This window comes from Elgaria multicarinata, chromosome 4 (assembly GCF_023053635.1).
Source record: "Elgaria multicarinata webbii isolate HBS135686 ecotype San Diego chromosome 4, rElgMul1.1.pri, whole genome shotgun sequence".
Lineage (NCBI taxonomy): Eukaryota > Metazoa > Chordata > Lepidosauria > Squamata > Anguidae > Elgaria > Elgaria multicarinata.
Genome location: NC_086174.1, coordinates 59240439 through 59260116, shown reverse-complemented (window position 1 = coordinate 59260116; position 19678 = coordinate 59240439). Strand labels below are relative to the sequence as shown.

At 43.0% G+C, this 19678-nt stretch overlaps 1 protein-coding gene across 1 annotated transcript; it reads right to left on the bottom strand.

Annotated features, from left to right (window-relative positions):
* Positions 1 to 15665: 15665 nt before the first annotated feature.
* IRF2BP2 (interferon regulatory factor 2 binding protein 2) lies at positions 15666 to 19115 on the bottom strand. Its single transcript, XM_063124366.1, has 2 exons — positions 17628 to 19115; positions 15666 to 16819 (listed from the first exon to the last, which is right to left on the bottom strand). Exons 1-2 carry the CDS (start codon positions 18643 to 18645, stop codon positions 16113 to 16115), a joined length of 1725 nt encoding a protein of 574 aa, XP_062980436.1. The 5' UTR covers positions 18646 to 19115; the 3' UTR covers positions 15666 to 16112.
* Between the last annotated feature and the right edge of the window lie 563 nt (positions 19116 to 19678).

The following is a 19678-nucleotide window of genomic DNA, read 5'->3' as shown; positions in this document are numbered from 1 at the left end:
GCCCACGACCTCCCTAGGTCATTGGTACCATTGTCGTACTGCTCTACCAGTCAGGAGGTTTTTCCTGTTGTCTAGCTGGAATCTGGCTTCCTGTAACTTGAGCCTATTATTCCATGTCCTGCACTGTGGGATGATCGAGAAGACATCCTGGCCCTCCTCTGTGTGACAACCTTTAGACCTGCCCACCACTGAAATGCAGCCTTCAAGAGCGTCTTTAAAATGGAGCCTCCTCCTCCTTATGCCCCTGATTCTGCTTTACCACTATCATTAGTGTGCTGCTGCATTTTTTTCACAGTGGTTTTCACAAGTGGTTTTCACAGTGGCAGTGGTTGGACAGTTTTTTGTGGGGGGGGGAACACCTGCAACCCTCAAGTTGTACATCCCTGCCCTAGGAAGATGCATGCCACAATAAATGCATTCACATTTTAAGGAGCCACAAGCCTCACTATTGTTTCCACTTAGTAAAATACTTAAGCAGGGGCAGGCCTACTAAATTTAGGCTGAGTGATATAGCTTCCTCAGGCAGCACATTTTGGTGCTATTAGACAGGGGCACCACTTTGATTTTCCACCTCAGGCACCAAAATGGGCTGGCCCTGCACTTAAAAACCGCTGCCCCAAAGGATGACTGTCTAGGAAAAAAAAGAGAGGAAAAGGCTACATTTTCCACAGTGTCTTTAGACCAACTGAATATGCCCAAAGGATTTCATCATATGCAAGGTCAAGGTACATCTCTGGTGTCGGGTGGAGAAGAATACAATGTCGGTTAATACTGTTCTAGTCTGTAGATAAATAGACAACTTCTGTCTTTCAAACTGCCTCTCTGGCACCTTTCACTGACACTGAGATCACACACAAAATGTTTTTTTAAAACCCCAAATCCATTACTCTTCGTACTTTCAGAGAGGTGGCTGGAGGCCAAGGTACTAACCATCATGCAAGTGCAATAATTCCCAGAAATACTCTGCCTGGAAGATCTTACTGCTATTATGACACGTCTTTTTAAAAAAAGAAAGAAAAGAAGCAGCAGAAGAAAGACAAGATCAAAGTGAGAGCAGCAAACTGAGATTAGCTATTATTTATATTGGCCTGACAACAGTGAACAGCAGTCAGACAACTTTGTGTTCGACATGGTAAATCCACTGTAATCCATATAAATTTATAGTGATGGTGATATTTAAAACAACCCCTTCAACTGCAAATACTTTTGAGGAAATATAATTAGCATATCACATAGTGGCTAGTCGTTGGCTAGACAGTAATTTTATAGAGAGTTGAAAGTGGTTTAAGAGAGGTGCAGAAACACTATTCTTTTGTCCCACTGTTGCCTCTAGTCAAACAGATTTTTCAGGTTGTTGAAAAAATTCCCCATCCCTCAAAAAAGGAAAAGATGGCACGACAGCAATGACACGCACATTATTACTTGGTGCATGTGACAATGACATCACTTGAAGGTCTCCATACTCTACACACACAGGTGGCCCAATTGGGACCTCCACATGCCGGTAGGGGAGATTTAAACCTTTCCCTACCAGTTTTCCTAAATTTCCACTCCCATGCAGGGGGGAGCGAAGAAAGGAAGCAAAGAAAGAAACTGCCATTGGTGCCGACTGGCCAAACTGAGCTCAGAGATCTGCTGACTAGAATCATCAATGCATCTTTAGGAGGACAAGATCCTGTCCTTTCTAAAGGAAGATCAGATTCCACCTTAAGAAAGTATCACTCAGTAGCAAGGATGAGCCAGCTAATTTCAGGCCTGTTTCCAACCTCATTTTCTGGTGGCAGAGAAACTTCATGTGCATCTGGCATCTTTCCTAAACACATATCAATTCTGCTTCTGTCCTGGTTGACAGGTGTATAATCTGTATCTAGAAGCCAATAAAGGAAATGCTTTCCTGATCATGCTGTAGTCCTCTCAGTGTATTCCGCACGTGGATTGCAACAACTTTTTACAATGCCTAGAATACCTGCTCGGGGATTCCTGGGACCATCCATGAAAGGTTCCATCAGTGGAGGCCATTGGCGCCAATGACAGTGGGGTGTTGAATTCACTCCGGGTTTCAGTGTCAGAACTCCAGAGGAGCTATCCAAGGTTGGATAGAATTCTAACTGGTTCGGACTGAAAACCGTAGCAGATTCACCACCCCACTGATATTGGAGCCACCCGCCTCCACTGGGTTCCATTCCATTCATACTTGGAGGAATTCAGTCAAAGACTGATGATGAGAGATGCAAGCTCAGCCCCTCAGGGTCTGTCATTTGGGCTTACACAGGGGTCAGTAATATTATTGCCTCTGTTAATATCTGTATAAAGCTGCAGAGAGATCCTCTGGAGGTTTAGAGTTGGATGTCATCTGTATGCTGTTGACACACAGCAATCTGTTTTGGTAACTAAGCAGCTGGGAGCTGCTGCTTCATTGCTAAATCAAGTGTCTCGAGGCTGTAGCTGTTAAAACTTGCTGAAATCGAATCCAGACAAGACAAAAGTGATGGTGTAGGAAGACTAGATATTCTGGCGGGGTATATCTTCCTGTGATTGATGGAATAGCTGTTGGAAATAGACCGCCCCATAGATTTTATTTGTATGAACCAAAATAGAAACATTTTATTTAGTAGCCAGTATTTTATTATTTATTTCCAGGATGTCTACAACTCTCCATTTAAATTGAGGGAGGCAAGCATACAATTTCTAAACTTTTAAAAAGCTATTATAGATAATCTGCCCTGGTAAATTTTATTTGAAGGATGGAATAGAAACTGGTAGGTCCTTTGTTGTTCTGATGATAAGTGAAAAGCAGATCTAAATAATAAATAAGCAATATTAACTTTTCATTTGGCCAGGTTTCCATTTTTATAAAAACAATATTTTAACAAGGTTTAAAAAATGTTTTGCAAAACAATAACTGTGGATTGGAATAGGATTTTTTTTTTTTACATGACCTTTCAAAATTTTATAAAATTACAGTGGCAGTACAAATGAAGAGTTAATAAACTCTGGATCGATGTGAGGCAGACTCACACTCAAAATAAGTGGGAATATCACCTTTCAGCTCTGCAATGACTAACGTTAAAAGAACATGTTCATTCTATGGGAATATTCCTGGAGTATTTTAACAAAGGCAATCCTATTAATTAGTTGTTCTTTTTCTGTTAGATTTATATCCCGCATGTTTACTCTAAAGCAAACCCAATGGAGTTCACCGAGGCCGATTGCCAGGCTAGAGGGCCAGGTACACCCTTGCATCCGAACAGGAGCAATCTCCAAACCAGTCATTCAAGGGTAACACTACTTGACTCCCCCGGAATCAAGTCCTGATGAGTCAGAGGCGTCAACCGAGATGTTGACAGAGACAAGATTCCGCCTTTGCGAGCAAAAAAAAAAACCCAAGCAAAACAAAAGCCCCAACGCGCCCCCTGGGCCATTTGCACGCTCAGCCTGTGGCGGCGCGACACGTCACCGCTCGCGCGTTTCCCGGGTTGCGCAATCCCGCCAGGCTCTCCCTCTGGGCAAAGGGAGCGGCCAGGAGCGGCCTCCGTACGCTGTTTACTATATTTGGTTCACCACGAGGTGACCGGTCCAGATAAAGGCTGGAGTCAGCAGGCACGATTCCTTTCTTGGTACGGCTCGGCTCAGGCAGGCACGGGGGCTGGGAGGAGGGGAGGCCGCAGCGGCTCTCTCCGAGAGGGAGGCGCTGCTGCGCCGCTCGCTCTAATTATAGCTGGCGCAGCTGGTGCAGTTTCCTTGGCTGGGAGGGGTGCGCTCCAGCCAGCAGAGGCGGCTTCCGGAGCCTGCGGCTGTGCCTTCCCCGCTCGCCCGCCCGCCCGCCCGTGTCCACGCTGCATTGCTACATGACGATCATCCCACCGGCATCGTCCAGCGATTCTGTTGCAGCAGTATCTTCGGGGGCTCGAAAAGGGGAGAAACGAGTCCGTGTAGAAGTCTCTCTCCCGCTCTCACACACGCACATACAAATCCACAAGCCTTCCTTAGTGAGCCCTAGACACACACTTCAAATGCCTGGATCTTTATTTTGAGCACACTGTTCCCCCCACCCCCCAAGAGGTCAGATTTCGGAGTAGGGGGAGGTACGTCCAGGGTGTTAAGCTCCGGCATGTCTTGTGTTTTGTTCCAACTTCTCAAAACCCGACTCGCTTTGGCTTGTAATGTATATAGGTCAGGTAGGAGGCAAGCAAGACTGCGTGAAGTGAATGTATCTTTGCTTATGTGCTGTAGAGGTGTGCACAATTATGCAGGGTGTGGAATGGTGGGAGATTCAGGACAGATGAAAAGGTAGGACATTTTCACGCAGCCCATAGTTAAGCTATAGGATTCCCTACCATGACATGTAGTGATGGCCACCAGTTTGGATGGCTTTAAAGGAGGTTGGACTCGATGGCCTTATAGGCCCCTTCCAACTCTACTATTCTATGATTCTATGAAAGGGGGGGGTAGACAAATTCCTGGAGGAGACAGCTATAACAGAAGGCAGTAATCCTACCTACACCAGTTCCTGGGGGACAAGGGTGGGAGGGGGCTATTGCACTCGTGTCCTGCCTGTGGGTTCTTGGTCAACAACTGGTTGTAGTGGAAAACGGGACAAAAGCACCAATGACAATAGAAGGAAAAGGGGGATGTGTACTCTGGTGTTAAGTAAGGTTTAAAATATTTAATAATGATTTCTTCAAATATTTTAAACCTTACTTAGCATCAGAGTACACATCTCCCCTTTTTCTTCTATATTCAACAACTAGCTGGCCATGGTGTCAATAGAATGCTGGACTAGATGGACCTTTGGTCTGATCCAGTATGGCTTCTCATATGTTCTTAGGCTTGTAGTGCAATCGTATACATATTACTCAGACATAAGCTCCATGGAGTTCAGTGTGGCTTTCTCCAGATAAGTGAGTATAGGATTGTCCATGTGTGTGTTTTCTTAAAGTATTCTCTGAAGCCATTTAAAATAATAATAAAAGTTCCTTATTTTAAAACACAAAATGTGTATGTGCTTGGTTGGTATATGTGCGTGTGTTGTAATAGAACACTTTAGGTAGCTGTGAAATAATGAGAATTTACTTAAACAAAATGCATTATATGGATTCATACAGTATTTTGCACAATTGCTTATAACGCAATCTTAGGCATGTTTTCAGAAGACCTTCTGTGTTTCTGGAGCTTACTTCCTAGTAAGTATTTAGGATTGTAGTCTCAGTTGAGAATTTAGCAAGCATCTCATTCATAAGCATATTTCTCCTACCACGTGTTGCCTTTAGGTTTCTAGTGGATTAAGCTACACATTTTTTCTGTGTCTTCTTCAGCCAGCTGTGTGACAGGTGGAAATCTGGTAGGTCCAGCTTTTTCTGACATGAACAGAGATGGAAGAAAGCACCTCCCATTGAATTTCTGCCCATCATTCAGCTGTTAAAAGCACAAGGAATGTACTCAAAAAGAAAGTGGCCAGCCCTATCTGAGTTGCAACTTTCGTGCATGCTGAAGCAACTGTAAGATCACTTCAGTACATTCACAATATGTTAGTCTTGATCACATATAGCCATAGACTATTTTGCCTGTGTGTCTTTTTCACCCCAACACAATTTGGAGCATTGTTCCTAGAAGAGACATATTTAAAAATTCCAGTGCTATGATTGTAGAGTTGGGAGAAAAACTTGCCAATTTATGTTGGCAACTGTGTGGAATAATGCTTGGGATAACAGATCACGAAGGTGAAGGTGAACTTGGCTGTGTAAACATTAGTATTTGTACTTCGGACTTTGTCTGGAGCACTGAGCACCTTGAACAAACCTTAATCATACAGAACACATGGCTAAATTGCAGCTCAAGTGCTTGGTAAGGAAATTAATCATTTACTTGCATACACAATGTCTTCATTTTTAAACTAAGGGTTCAAAAACCTTTCAAATCACAAGACAAGCAGTTCTGTAGAACACTACTATTGCTAGGGCTTATTTCTTGGAATAATATGGTGTTTTGTTTTGTTTTTAATTTTTATCAACTGAAGGCCAATGTACACATTAAAAGGTATAGCGCAATATCCAGGGCTAATGTAAATTATGCTGCATTAGCATAAGCAACGTCTAGCGCAACGCCAAGCATACAGACAAGCATGAGAAAATGAACTAACCATTTCTAGCAACAATTCTAAAACACAAAGGAGTTATAGTCCTGACTTCTGGAAGGAGCCAGGCTAGGGAACTCTGATATAAAGTGTTAATGCAATTTGCATCACAATCCTGTCTTAATTTAAGCGACAACTCCATGTATGTTGACTTAACTGAGTTGTTTGTTATCATATTAAAGGTTGCAATCCTATGCATGCTGGCTGGGGAATGTTGGGAGATGTAGAACTTTATTTCTGTCTAAACATGCATAGGATTATGTCTTTTGTCATTTTTCAAGTCTCAGATCCTCATTCCTATTATCATTACATATATTATAGTGGGACTGATAGTAGTACTAGATCCTTCCCTTTTTCTCCAGTGCACAGTGATAATCTTTTTCTAGAAATTTAAGAACTCTCTTTTAAGGAAGCTCCTATAACTCCGTGGTTGAACACCAATTTTACCAGTTAAATGAAAAGGTCATGGGAAAGACCTCTGCATGATACCCTACAGCAGTGTTACCAGTCAGTGTAGACCAGCCTTCCCCAATGTAGTTTCCTTTAGATGTTTTGACTACAACTCTCATCATCCCTGACCATTGCTTCTGCTGCCTGGGGCTGATGGGAGTTACCGTCCAATCCATCTGGATTGTACCACATTAGGGAAGGCTGGTTGAAGATCAATGGTCTGACTCAATATAAGTCAGCTTTATATATTCATACAAGTAGTTCCTAAATATTTCCTAAGAGGACCCTGTTAGTAGACTTTTCCTTGTCAGATACACCATCTGTCAGTACTATTTCCCAACCCAGAAGTTACCATCCAATAATGTTGCACAGGGACAGACTCCAGCATTCATTTCTGGTAACTGGATGATTCATCTACAAAGCTCCCAAACCACTGCTTGGGAATCACTCTCATACCAGAGGAAGCAAATCTCAGCCAAAAGGAGGCATTGAGGGCAATAACAGAATCACAATGATGGCAATGCCTGTAAGGGAAATCCACAATGGGGTGAATCATTCTCTTGTACTTGCATCCTGGCTCTAAAAGCAGTCTTCTGCCCTTCAGCAATATTGCTGTAGCTATTTACTTTATTCCTGTCTGAGTTTGTAGCTGTTACCTGTGGTGATGAAACAATTTCAAGGCCTAATTTCTTTATTTGTCATTCTGCTACTCCATAGTTTCCCCATCAACACATACTTTCCCTTCCAAAGTTATTTTTGAAGGGGCACACTAAAAGAAAACAAATCCCTAGTACTCATCACACAATGCACAGCTGTTTGGTGAGTGACCATCCTTGTACACAAACATCTGTTTTCAAAACCTTAATTTCAGCCAATGAAAGGAGCCAAACCTTGCTGATCGTTTTTTGTGATAACAGGCTCATCCAAATGGATGGCATTTACCAGTTGCAATAATAAAAAAAACCATAAGGAACCGTATCCAATACTGTCACTGCATCTTTTGTGCCAGCAGGAGCCATTGCTAGCGCAACAGGAACTGGCACTTTCTAAAGTAGCCAGGGAAATTAGTGGAAATGCTTGTTTCTGGATCAGGATACGTCAGCCGAGCTCCCTTCTCTGAATTCTACTGGCCTACCCCATTCCAGAAATGAGTGTTTCTGATTGTTTCAGGAATCGCTAGCTTCCTGTTGTGCAAGAGGTAGATCCCGCTAGCACATGGACAGTGTAGAATACTGCCCAAGGACTGCCTTCCTGGATCAGGCCAAGGCTTACCTAAACAAGCATCTGTTTTCATCAGTGGCAGTCACATGTCATTAGGAAACTCATAAGCCTGGCATGAAGATGACAATGTCCTCCCTGGGTTTCTTTGTTCCCACTATCTGATATTCAGAGGTATTGACATATTAGTTACAGTTAAAGAAGATGCTATCTTTGCATAATAGGCAAATGCTATTTTGGGCTGCATTAATAGAAGTATAGCTTCCAAATCACGTGAGGTACTGGTTCCTCTCTATTCGGCCCTGGTTAGGCCTCATCTAGAGTATTGCGTCCAGTTCTGGGCTCCACAATTCAAGAAGGACACAGACAAGCTGGAGCATGTTCAGAGGAGGGCAACCAGGATGATCAGGGGTCTGGAAACAAAGCCCTATGAAGAGAGACTGAAAGAACTGGGCATGTTTAGCCTGGAGAAGAGAAGATTGAGGGGAGACATGATAGCACTCTTCAAATACTTAAAAGGTTGTCACACAGAGGAGGGTCAGGATCTCTTCTCGATCCTCCCAGAGTGCAGGACACGGAATAATGGACTCAAGTTAAAGGAAGCCAGATTCCGGCTGGACATCAGGAAAAATTTCCTAACTGTTAGAGCAGTGCGACAATGGAATCAGTTACCTAGGGAGGTTGTGGGCTCTCCCACACTAGAGGCCTTCAAGAGGCAGCTGGGCAAGCATCTGACGGGGATGCTTTAGGGTGGATTCCTGCATTGAGCAGGGGGTTGGACTCGATGGCCTTGTAGGCCCCTTCCAACGCTGCTAGTCTATGATTCTATGAGAGCTCGTCTAATGAATCCCTATTTTAAACCATTTTGTGGCTGTAAAACACCTTGTGTGAGGAAGTCCGTCAGTCAGACAATACCAAATTCTAATGTTATGAGGGAGAACAACACCCCTTTCTTCAGACTACTAGTGTCATAATTTTATAATCGTGTGCTTGCATGCAGGCGGCCTGACCCTATGCATATTGATGCAGAAGTATGTCTCACTGAATTCAATAGGACTTAGTCCCAGTCAAATAAGTATAAATATGTTCATCCCAAAATAAATTTCACTGAGTTCTGTGGGGCTAACTCCTTAGGAACTGTGCTTAGGAGTTTTGTAAACTAAACGAAACATTTTTTCCTAAACTAAAGAACACCCAATGCTTTGGCCTTTCTAAGTTGTGCAAACACTTTGATCAGTGTACAGCCCAATCCTATGCATGTTTACTTGGAAGTAACTCCCAGATTCAGTGTGGCTTATGCCTATGTAATTGCACAGTGTCAAACTCTTAACTGCCTTTTTCTGTATCTTCTCCAACTCTGATATTCCTATCGTAATGTAATAAAGAAGAGACTCTGGCTTTGAGATTTGAAGAGAAATTTTGCATTGTAAGGAGATAAAAGTACTACGGTTCCTAGGTTTTCCAGTGTCTAATGGGAGGAATCCTTTCCTAGTTTTTTTTTCTGGGCATCTAATCACTTATTCCACTTAAGACTGATTATGTTTGCCTGGTACTTAACATATACCTATTTTAGTGTTTACCCATGCTGTGTGACTCATGTTAATATTTAGATTGCAGCTAGTATCCCTAACAAGCAAGGGTGTTACCTGTTTCATCTTGGCAGAGAGGATTTATTGCTACTTCAGCTAGGACAAACGTTGGCAAATGTATAGATTTTTGGTGTAGTATCTTCAACTTTTATTGAAATATGAAGTAATAAGCAGCATTATTAGGAGCAAGAATGTGTTTGCATTAAGCCTACTAGGCCATTGGTCATTTATATGGAAAGATCTTTGCGAAGTTGCTCTTCAAGCATCTTCCAATTTAAACATGATTCTCAGAGTAAGGTGATGTGTGTTTTAGAGAAATTGATAAATGCTTTCCAAGGAAGACACAGAGGTATCAATCCTGCCTTTACATCCCACAACCAATGCCTTGACTGAATTATTCATTTCTTATTTATTGATATTCTCATTACTTCTCAAGAACTCACTTGGTCCCCAGCACTGTGGAATTTGGAAACTTTTCCCCTCCCTTTGTGTAAGCTTTGTTTTGAATACCTCTCCTTAAAGCATGAGCTTTACATCCCCCTGCCCATCCCTAGGTAAAGATGAGCATTGCAAGACATCCTTTGTTAATGCTATACTCTTACTTTTTAAGGCCCAAGCAGACTGCAATCCTTGGTAGCAATTTTAGTTGAAAGCGTTTGGACTTCCTGCCACATAAATGTGCCCAATATTGGGTAGTTGGGAGAGGCTCAGTATGAGAACTAGAAGGATGGCACCCTGATCCTAAACACGCAAGTATATTCCATAGATTTCAAAAGAAAATCTTTCCAGGTAGGTGTGTTTCTAATTGGATCCCCAGCATTCTGCCATAAATAGAATTTGTAATTAGTTGATACAAAACTAGAGGAATGTAGTTCTCAAGCTCAGAATATGCAGCTATAGCTTTGCTTTGAACTTGTCAGGGTGCGAGCCTATGCATGTTTAGACAGGAAAAAAAGTCCTACAACTCCCAGCATTCCCCGACCAGCATGTATGTCTAAACATTCATAGGGTTGTGATTGTGGCGGGAATAGTTCTACAACCCCAGGAATACGTAATATTCCTGAAGGGATCTGGACCCAACTTCTAAATCTACTACGTGGACATAAATTCCATTGAACCAGGGATGACTTAATTCTGAGGAATTGTTTTTAGGATTGGGATGTGAGACTGCAATTCCCAAACCACTATTTCTGATGTATGTGATTGCACTGTAAGTGGGTTCAAGACTGGACATTAAATAATCCAAAATCATCAGAAAAATCTAGTGTTTTTAAATCGATATTGTTTTTATGCTTTTGATGGTTTAAATTTTTTGTATATGTTTTCAATGCTCATTGTTTTTAACTTTTGTAAACCACCCAGAGAGCTTTGGCTATGGGGCGGTATATAAATGCAATAAAATAAATAAATAAATAAATAAATAGTATTTATAAAAATGAGAGACAACTCTTGGAACAGTTTTTATATTATAAAATCATTATCTTATATGTACCCCCAAAATCCAGTCCAATTATGTATGCATTATGACACCATTTTTTCTAAAATGAGGATTTTAGATACATTTGTTCATCTTGTTGCATGCCATTAAAACATACATTAGTATTATGTAAATTTGGTTAGGGATTTGTTCTTCAAGGTTAGAGCAATCGTTTGCATGTTCACTCAGAACTTCCAATGGTTCTTACTTGCTAGTAAGTGTTCATATGATTGTAGCCTATGAGTCATCATAAAAGCAAAATCTTTGTAAGGACTTCTGATTACAGCTTAGCCTGAGGTCATGGATGAGTTAATAATCTTAGTACCCCAGCTCCAGTGTCTGTAATGATGAAATGGGTAAATATGTATTCCGTTCTCTGTTAGCACAGCCTGACCTTGGCCTATCACAGAGGAAAGGCGTGTCCTCACATTCTGCACTTCTTGAACAAAGGCAAGCAAATGAAGGTGACTCAGGATTTTGTGTGGCCTAGATGTGATTGAACTTTTTCTGAATGATTCAGTGTATACACTCAGGAATCAGGAAGAGAAACCAAGTAAAACTCTTTTATAAATTGCCTGCAGATTTCATTTATAATCTCATGGATTAGTAATGTGAATTTTAAAAACCTCTTTGATGTGCCTAGTAACTTGTAACAGTAGATTTGCAGTGTTTGCCAAAACATTGTCCTGAGATAGTTATATGGCAAAAATGGATAACTAAAGTAGATGTAATTATGGTAAAAATGGATAGCTAAAGTAGATGTAATAAAGCTTTACATATAAAACTGTCCTTTTAAAAACAAAACAAAACCCTAGTTTATTTTGCAGCAGCTTGAATTTTGCAAGTTCGAATAGGGTCTACTATAGTGGCCACTGTATTCTACTGTCCTTTTATAACTAGGATTGAAATCCTTAGCAGGAGAAAAGATTGGAATTCTAAGGATTGCATTTTTGTTACAACGTTCATAACACAGAAAAAATCCATGGAAAAGAATGGGGCTTACTTCGATGTGAATGTAATAATTGCTGAAAGTTTCTACCATAGTTGTGAAAAAACATGTTTGAAAAACAATGTGCAAGACGTTAAATATCAGTGCATACTTTGCAGGAATGTTTTGATATGCAGGAACACTTGGATTTAGAGTACAATCCTTTACAGGTCTACTCAGAATTAAGACCCAGCAAATAGGGCTTATTTCCAGGCAACCTTAGTCCCACTGAAGTCACTGGCTTAAAACATTTTGGCTCAGCTTTTTATGTAAATATACAAGTTAGCTGCACTCCTTTCACTACCTTAACAGTGCAGCTTTCAGTGTTAAGGAGCTGGAAGCCCCATGTACCTCTGCCAAATCTTTATATTTAGAACACTTTGCTCATACAGAATTTCCATTTAAATGATTACATTCTATTTTATAAATTGCAGTGCTTATAAAATTGAAGCAAATACAACATAATTGCATCTCATCTTTTTCCAGTGCTGTGCTTGATCAGTAAAATTTCAAGCACAGCAGCTTCTCTACATTTTGATTGGGAAAATACAGGATGCATTTGTGTGTCATACTTCCATGGTTCTCTAAACAACACTGTAGCCATGAGAAAAGCAACAATATAAAGGCTTTTACTGAAATCCTAAACATTATTCTACTTACATATATTTAGGATAGCTGTTTGCCATCAGCCTTGTTTGGGTTTTGTAGTAGGGTTTGACAGGGGTAGGCAACCTGGTGCCCTAACTAGAATTTTTTGCACAGCTGCAATGCAGGCAGTGAAAAGAGCTGTCCCCAATGACTTTCTCATGTCACTGGAACACTGTGTTTGTTCTTCCTGGTAGTAAGATGAGACAGATTTGGCCCAAGTTCAGAGAAAATTTCTCAGGATCCTGTTGCCATAAAAAGCCATTGGGGGGAACCCTCCCAAATAAATCTTTTGCTCAATGTGATTTCATCAGGTATGTAGCTCAAGTCTCTGTAGGACATAATGCAATTAGTTTGCATACCTTCCTTTCTTTCTAGTTTTAGCTTTTCTTCCCACTTGCCTGGAACTTGATGAGCAATATACCACAAAAGACATGAGACTAGTCAGTCCCCATGAGAAAACATAATACTCTCCAAAGTTACACATTGTTCTGTTTTCCCTATGTTCTAGTTTAATGTCTTAAAATTAAGAGGACAATCTTTTAAAAAAATCCAGTTGTTTTGGCTACTATGTACCTCAGTAGCTGCAGTATTTTTTAATAAAAAGGTTTACAAAAAAGAGAACACTCGCAGAAAGTGTTTAAAGCTCCTAATTTCACTTTATTTAATGCAAAAGATAAAAAATAATAGGTAAAAATAGTAATATGTTAGTTTAGCAACTATAAACAACAAAAGCATAGTGCAGGTGATATTTCAATAAAAGTAACTTAAAGGTGTAATGAAGGTGAGATTTTTGACAATCACACTCTCCATTAAAACAACATTTTGCTTTATTGCTATACAAATTATCACCATTAAAAACTTCAAAAAAGGTTGCAAAGCCTCACTCCATTGAAATGAACAACTAAGTTCACACTAGCTGCAATGGAGTAAAAGTCTGCATTATTATCAGAGATTAATGGTAGTACTGTTGCAGCTAAAGCAGTTAAAAAAAATCTTTGTAGCCAAGGCAACATATAGTAAATATATAAAGATCCATTTAAGGAGGTGATGTCATAAACGTATTAAGAAACAAACTAAAATTACATGAGGCCCAATTGAAATTGGAGAAATGCAAAAATCACGTCCTAGTTTATATTTCTGTATTATGAGTTCTTGTGTTAGAACCGAGCACCTTAACAGATTTGGAAAGAGTTGGCTGAACAGGTATAGAACTTTTAACTATGATGTTCCAACTGTCACCACATGGTATGACAAAGGCCTAAACTTCCCACTATTTTAACTACTTTAAAGAGCATACAGTGATATTACTGGGTTACATTATATGAAAACACTTATTCAGGATATAAGTGTAAATAAAAGGGCTTTCGTTGGGAGATCCAGATCAAATGCCTGTCAATACTTCGGCATGCCTGAACAGCATTAGCAAGAAATTAGTTACCATCATCCCACCTCATTAAGAAGCTCAAATCTGAACTACATGCCAAAACATCACAACAAACTTTCCAGGATTTTTTTTTTAGTAGGGATGTTGTTTTACCTAGAATGCAAATTCTCCATACAAATTGGAATAATACATGAGGTATTATGGTCAAAGAGATTCTTAAGAACTTACCATCTATCAATTTGAAATCCAATTTTAATAAAGTGCCTAAATACATATTTCCACAGACTATAGTGGTTCCAAAGAATCCTTTACAGTTGTATATATGTGCGTTTTTTCTCTCTCAAACTGTCTAAACATGTGTTTACATAAGACACCAGTCTGGACTATATGTATTTCTATCATTTTAAAGAGTATTGAATTGGTTTATCATGCAAATCTTGTTATTTAATATTACATTTACCTGTAATATGAAACACAATGCTAGTGGGTGTGCTTACTAAAACACTTCAAAAAGAAAAGTTACTGTGCATGTGCAGTTTGGATTTTCAAATGTCATGACCATTAAAAAAAACCCTATCAAAATCTATTCTGCATTAAATAGCAGTCTGAACATTAACACATAAGAACAGTCTGACCCAATAGCATTCAAAACTGTTAAACGTAGTTGAACAGATTCTCTCAACAGATTCTCTCAACATCAAAATGTATAGTGTTATTTGCCACAGACATAGGCACCATATAACCATCTCTCTGCTTCAAACAATTATTTGTGACCATATGCTAAACATGTAACACAAGGGTTTGCACAGCAGTGTTGCTAACACAACTGTAAACAGCACAGAAACACTACAGTAAGGCTTGACTATTTCTAATAACGGATGATTTATTGATTAAAAATGTCTGCCATCTGATGAAAAAAGTGAGATCAAAACAGGAATTTTACAAAATAATTCTTGAAAATAATCTAAAAGGCAAGGCATGTCTATGTGGAACTGGTTTATTTAAATCCCAAATTATTTAATTTAATTGAGAATTTGTTATTTGCCTTCCAACAGATGTATTATGAAATTTCAGATAGAAACTTCTATTCATCCCTGTGCTGCCAACATAGGAAGCCAAGCGAAGCCTTAAACGCTGCTGTCATTACCACACTGTTATCTTCCACTACCTGGTAGCATGATGTCAGCAACAGTAGCAATGGCAACAGTACCATCCAAACTTAAGCAATAAGTAAGATCAAAGTCCACCTGCACTACATGAAAAAAAAACTACCTCAAGAGTCTTCCACATGAAGGAAGCAACAATGTTGAGTGGTACTGAAAAGATATGGATTTGTTAAAAAAAGATGGCAGTGCTATTCTGTATGCACCAATGCACAGACAGACAAGAATAAAAGTTATCACAAAAGTTCTACAGGGACATTACATAATTGATGAATAAATGTAGTATTGCAATGTTACAACCAATCACTTGAACTGTGGTCAACTCTGCCTTTAAGGAAAGAAGGAACTCCCCAATCCTAACACAACAGCGCCTCGCTTAGCATAACAGCTTCCTTCTAGAAACAAACTGTTCTAAGAATCTGGTCATAGTTGCAGCAACAAGGGAAAGATGTTTCCAAGTGAAATCCCTTGTATTTTCTCACCTGTCTTTGGATTGTTCTGAGTGGCATTCCCACTTTAATCCTATGAACACTTTAACACCATGTTGTATCTAAAACCTGTATGCCTCAAGCATGAATGAATAAGGGCAAAAAATAAGGAACCACAGACAGTAAGGCGATCTTTACAATGTCAGAAGATGTATTTGGCATTAAAAAAAGAGGAAAAAACCCAAGTGCATACAATTACAGCTAGAAGCATTTCTGGTTTGCCAAGTGCTCTCTAAAAAAAGCAGCGCAAGTCACAGCCTACACTGAACAGTAACTGTCACCAAGGAAGCACAACAAATAGTTTCTATAAGAGCAAAAGAAAAAAAAAGGAAAAGAAAAAAAGCGCTTTTGTAAGTACATACCTTTTGTCTTCAAAAAATATAGAAACACAATGTATTCAAAAAAATCAAAATTATACAGCCATGTTTTATGAAGTCTACATTTCCCTTGTCTTGGAGATATATATATATATATATATATATAATATATATATAGATATTTATAGGTATTTATAGATATATACAATTCAAAGTTTTTATGTTAAAGGTGATGTTGCACTGAGAAACTGGAAAAGTCACGAATCTCTCTCTTTTTTCACTTTCACATCTCCTGCAAGAATGGTTGCAATCTCTCCCTGCATGAAGGCCCAAGGGACATTGGAACCCACCAGAGGGCACTTCTCCCCACTGGGACAATACACTTCACCACTAGCTCCTTGCTGCTTGATGCTCTGTCTGGAGCAAGGGAAGCAAAATTTATGGGATGGGACAGAGGGGCACTGCACAAAGTGGGTGTCTTCCAAGCGCTCGTGACACAGAGTGCAGCACAGCGGGACACTTGCTGCCAGAGAAGAGTCTGGGAGGCTGGCCGGGTGCACTGGCTCCATCCCTCCAGTGTTTGCCCCTTGACTTGGCACCTCCCTGGCCAGCCTTCTTTGGTTCATAGGAGATGGAGAGGGTGGGCTACTGCTATTCCTCCTGGTGGTGGAGTGAACCTGGTTAGCATCTTTGGAGGCATGGTTACCCCCGGCATTGTCTGCAACTAAAATCAGTGCAGCCATTGGGGACTGGCCATTCTGGACTGCCTCGGGTGGTGTGGTCCGGTTGGAATGAGGCGAAGCGGTGGGTGGTGGTGGGGACATGAAAGATGCAGCTGCCATTGGTATTTTCATCCCTTCTGATGAGGTTGGTAACCATGACTGTGCTTCGCCATTGATTTTAGGAGGTCCAGCATCACCTTCTGGCTCTGGAGAAGGCTTTCTCTTCCTTGCAGCCCGTGCCCCTAAAAATAAATAGGAGAGGAGCTCACGTTGCAGAAATACAGCTATAGTAACATGTGCTAACGAGGAGGTCAACGCCACAGCCCAGTCACGCCAAGCAGTTGAACTTAAGCCAAGTTACTCACTGAATACAAACGGATAAAACCTGCTTAAAACCAAGTTACTTCAGCTTATCTGGGGTTGTGGATCAGCAGCTGCAAGGCAAGTGAACATGCTGTGCTAGTGCTTACACTACAGTACATGCTGCATTCAAATGTGCCTACACTGTACCACCCTCCCACACTGGCGGTAAGCCAAATAGCCACTTTCATGTTTGTAATCTTCCACTCACTGAAAACACGTTCAAGCTGAAGGCATTGTACAGCCAGTATGTCATAACTTACTAGCACTGTAGAAAGGACACCTAGTATCTGGTTAGCCCAGATAACTTCTGTATGCTGGTTAATTTGCACGCCCCAAACTAGAGCCTCACACAGGAGGCAGATATGGCGCCCAGCTCCACAGTTCACCAAAATGTCTGTTGTTGCTGCTAGTAACAGGCCTGTGTCCCTCAGCTGCCTTTGCAGAAGAATGAGGCTAGGGAAGGGAAACCCTGTCAGTGTCTATCAGTGAGCACCCTGACTCATCCATGTTACCCACACCGAACACGCTGCCTTTCAGGCACCAGGAAGTTGGACTGAAATGGCGAGCCTGACTTAGGTTTTCCACGGAGGGCGGGAGAGAAGAGCTTCCGTTCTTTCTCCCTCAGCCGCCCCATGCCCGGGCCAAACACGCGCGCACACACTTCTCGCCACCAGCCCTCGTCCTCACCTGATTTGGCCACGGCCCCGTTGCTGTCGTAGCCCAGCAGCCTCCCTGCCATGCCGGGCTCCTTCTTGAACTTGCTCTCGTAGGGCACCGCGTGGCCGCTGTGCTGCAAGGCCAGCAGTGTGTCTCGTACCGTCTTGGGCTTGCTCAGCCACTCCTGCTCCGAGCCGCCCGCCGTCGCCGCTCCCCGGCTTTTGCTCTCCACGCCGAGCTGCTCCAGGTTGTCCGCCGAGCCCCGCGCCTGCTGCTGCCCCTTGTCCTTGCCCTCCAGGTCGCTCGCTCCGCCGCTGCTGCCCCCACCGCTACTCGACGACGACGAAGACACTGAGCCGGGCCGTTTGTGCCCCCCCACTTCCCCAGGCTGCTGCTGGCTTTGCTGCGCTTGCGAGACCGACACCTGCAGCGGGGTGGGCGCTCCGGAGATGGCTGCCAAGGAGGCCGCTGCAGCCGCCGCCCGGCTGTTGATGCTGATGGCGGCGGGCAAGGAAGCTCCGTTCATGAGGGGCACCAAAGTGGGGGCCACGGCGTGCGTCCGCCGCGGGTTAGGGCTCTGGCGGTTAAGTTCAGGCGGCTCCTCGGGCTTGGAAAAACCGTTGGGCACCAGGATGCCATTGACCTGCCTGCTGCCGCCTCCGTACTCGGGTCCCAGGCGCGGCGGCGGCCGCTCGGACGAGGCGGAGGCTGCCAGAGAGTAGCGCTCGTGGGACTGCGGCGGGGCGCGAGACGCCGCTTCAGCTGCCGCCACCGCCGCAGAGTGCATCTCTTTGGCACTGAGCGGCTGCTGCTGCTTAGCGTGGGGCGGCGGCGGAGCCCGGCCTTCCTGGAAACTGTGCGCCCGCTTGAGCTGCCGAGCCGTGTCGATCACGAACTCCACCCGATCGGCCCCTTCGTAGTTGACACAGCCCCTGCAGACGGGCTCGGTGAAATCCCAGATCATAGCCCAGGGCATGCGGGGTAAATCGCATAAGTAGCACGATTGCCTGCGGGAGGCAGCGGCCACCGCTACCGCCGCGGACGACATGGCCGAGTCCAGGGGCAGCGAGCGCCCCGCGCCTCGTCCCCTACCTCCTCTTCCCACCGCTGCTCTTCTAGCCACCGGGGAGGCTCTGTGCTTTGCAGCTGCGGCAGCCTCTTGCAGAGATTGCCACCTCCTCGGGGGAGCAAGGGCAGCTCCAAGGCGAGCGGGGCGGGAAAGCGCCTTCGCGTTCTTGCCTGGCTCTCCGAACCCCGCCGGCTGCAGTCACTCACAGCGGCGCGGCGAGATGCAACATCGCCCAAACACGGCACTCTCAGACCCCCAGGACAGCACGACTGCTCGCTTCTTCCCGCTCCGCGCTCTCGCTACTACAGCGCTGCCCGCCGGCTGCCGGCCGCCCAGACACTCGCACTGGGGCGGGGACTCCAGAAGCCGTCGCCGCCGCCGCTTGTGCGCTCTGCTCCAGTGACTCGATTCTTCGACAGTGCCCAGGAGCGCCTGCGTGCTAGGCTCTCCCCCTTCCTCCTCCTGCTGCTCATTGAACTTCTGCCAAGACAACAAGAGCTGCAAGAATAACCAGCTCTCTCCTAGTCAGCACACGAGGGGAGGGGGAGGGAGCGGCAGGGCTTTCGCCTGTGAATGGATGCAAAGATGGGGATCTGGGGGCCTTCCTCATCTCCTTCCTTCTGCTGTGCAAGCCTGCTTTTGAGAGTAACGCGTGTGGAGTTTGTCTTTTCTTTTTCACCTTCATAGCCACCCAATGCACATTTTGCTTTGCATTATGCCACCACCCTCTCGTGTGTGTATGTGTGTTTTGAATTCTGCAATGGCCGCTTTTTAAAATCTAGGTTAGCATTTGAATTGCTCGAATTCTACCTTCGGTGTTGACTCTCGTCGTGTGACCTTCGGCAAATTGGTCAGCACTGGTTTCTCTACACTTGAAAATTCCGCATTGAATTCAACCTTCTCTACAATGTACCCTCCCCCCTCCCCACCCGCATCAATAAAAAGGCTTAATTATAGTACATGAGCTACAGGAAAAGATATCGTGGGGGGATTATGAGTGAACCTTTAGGAG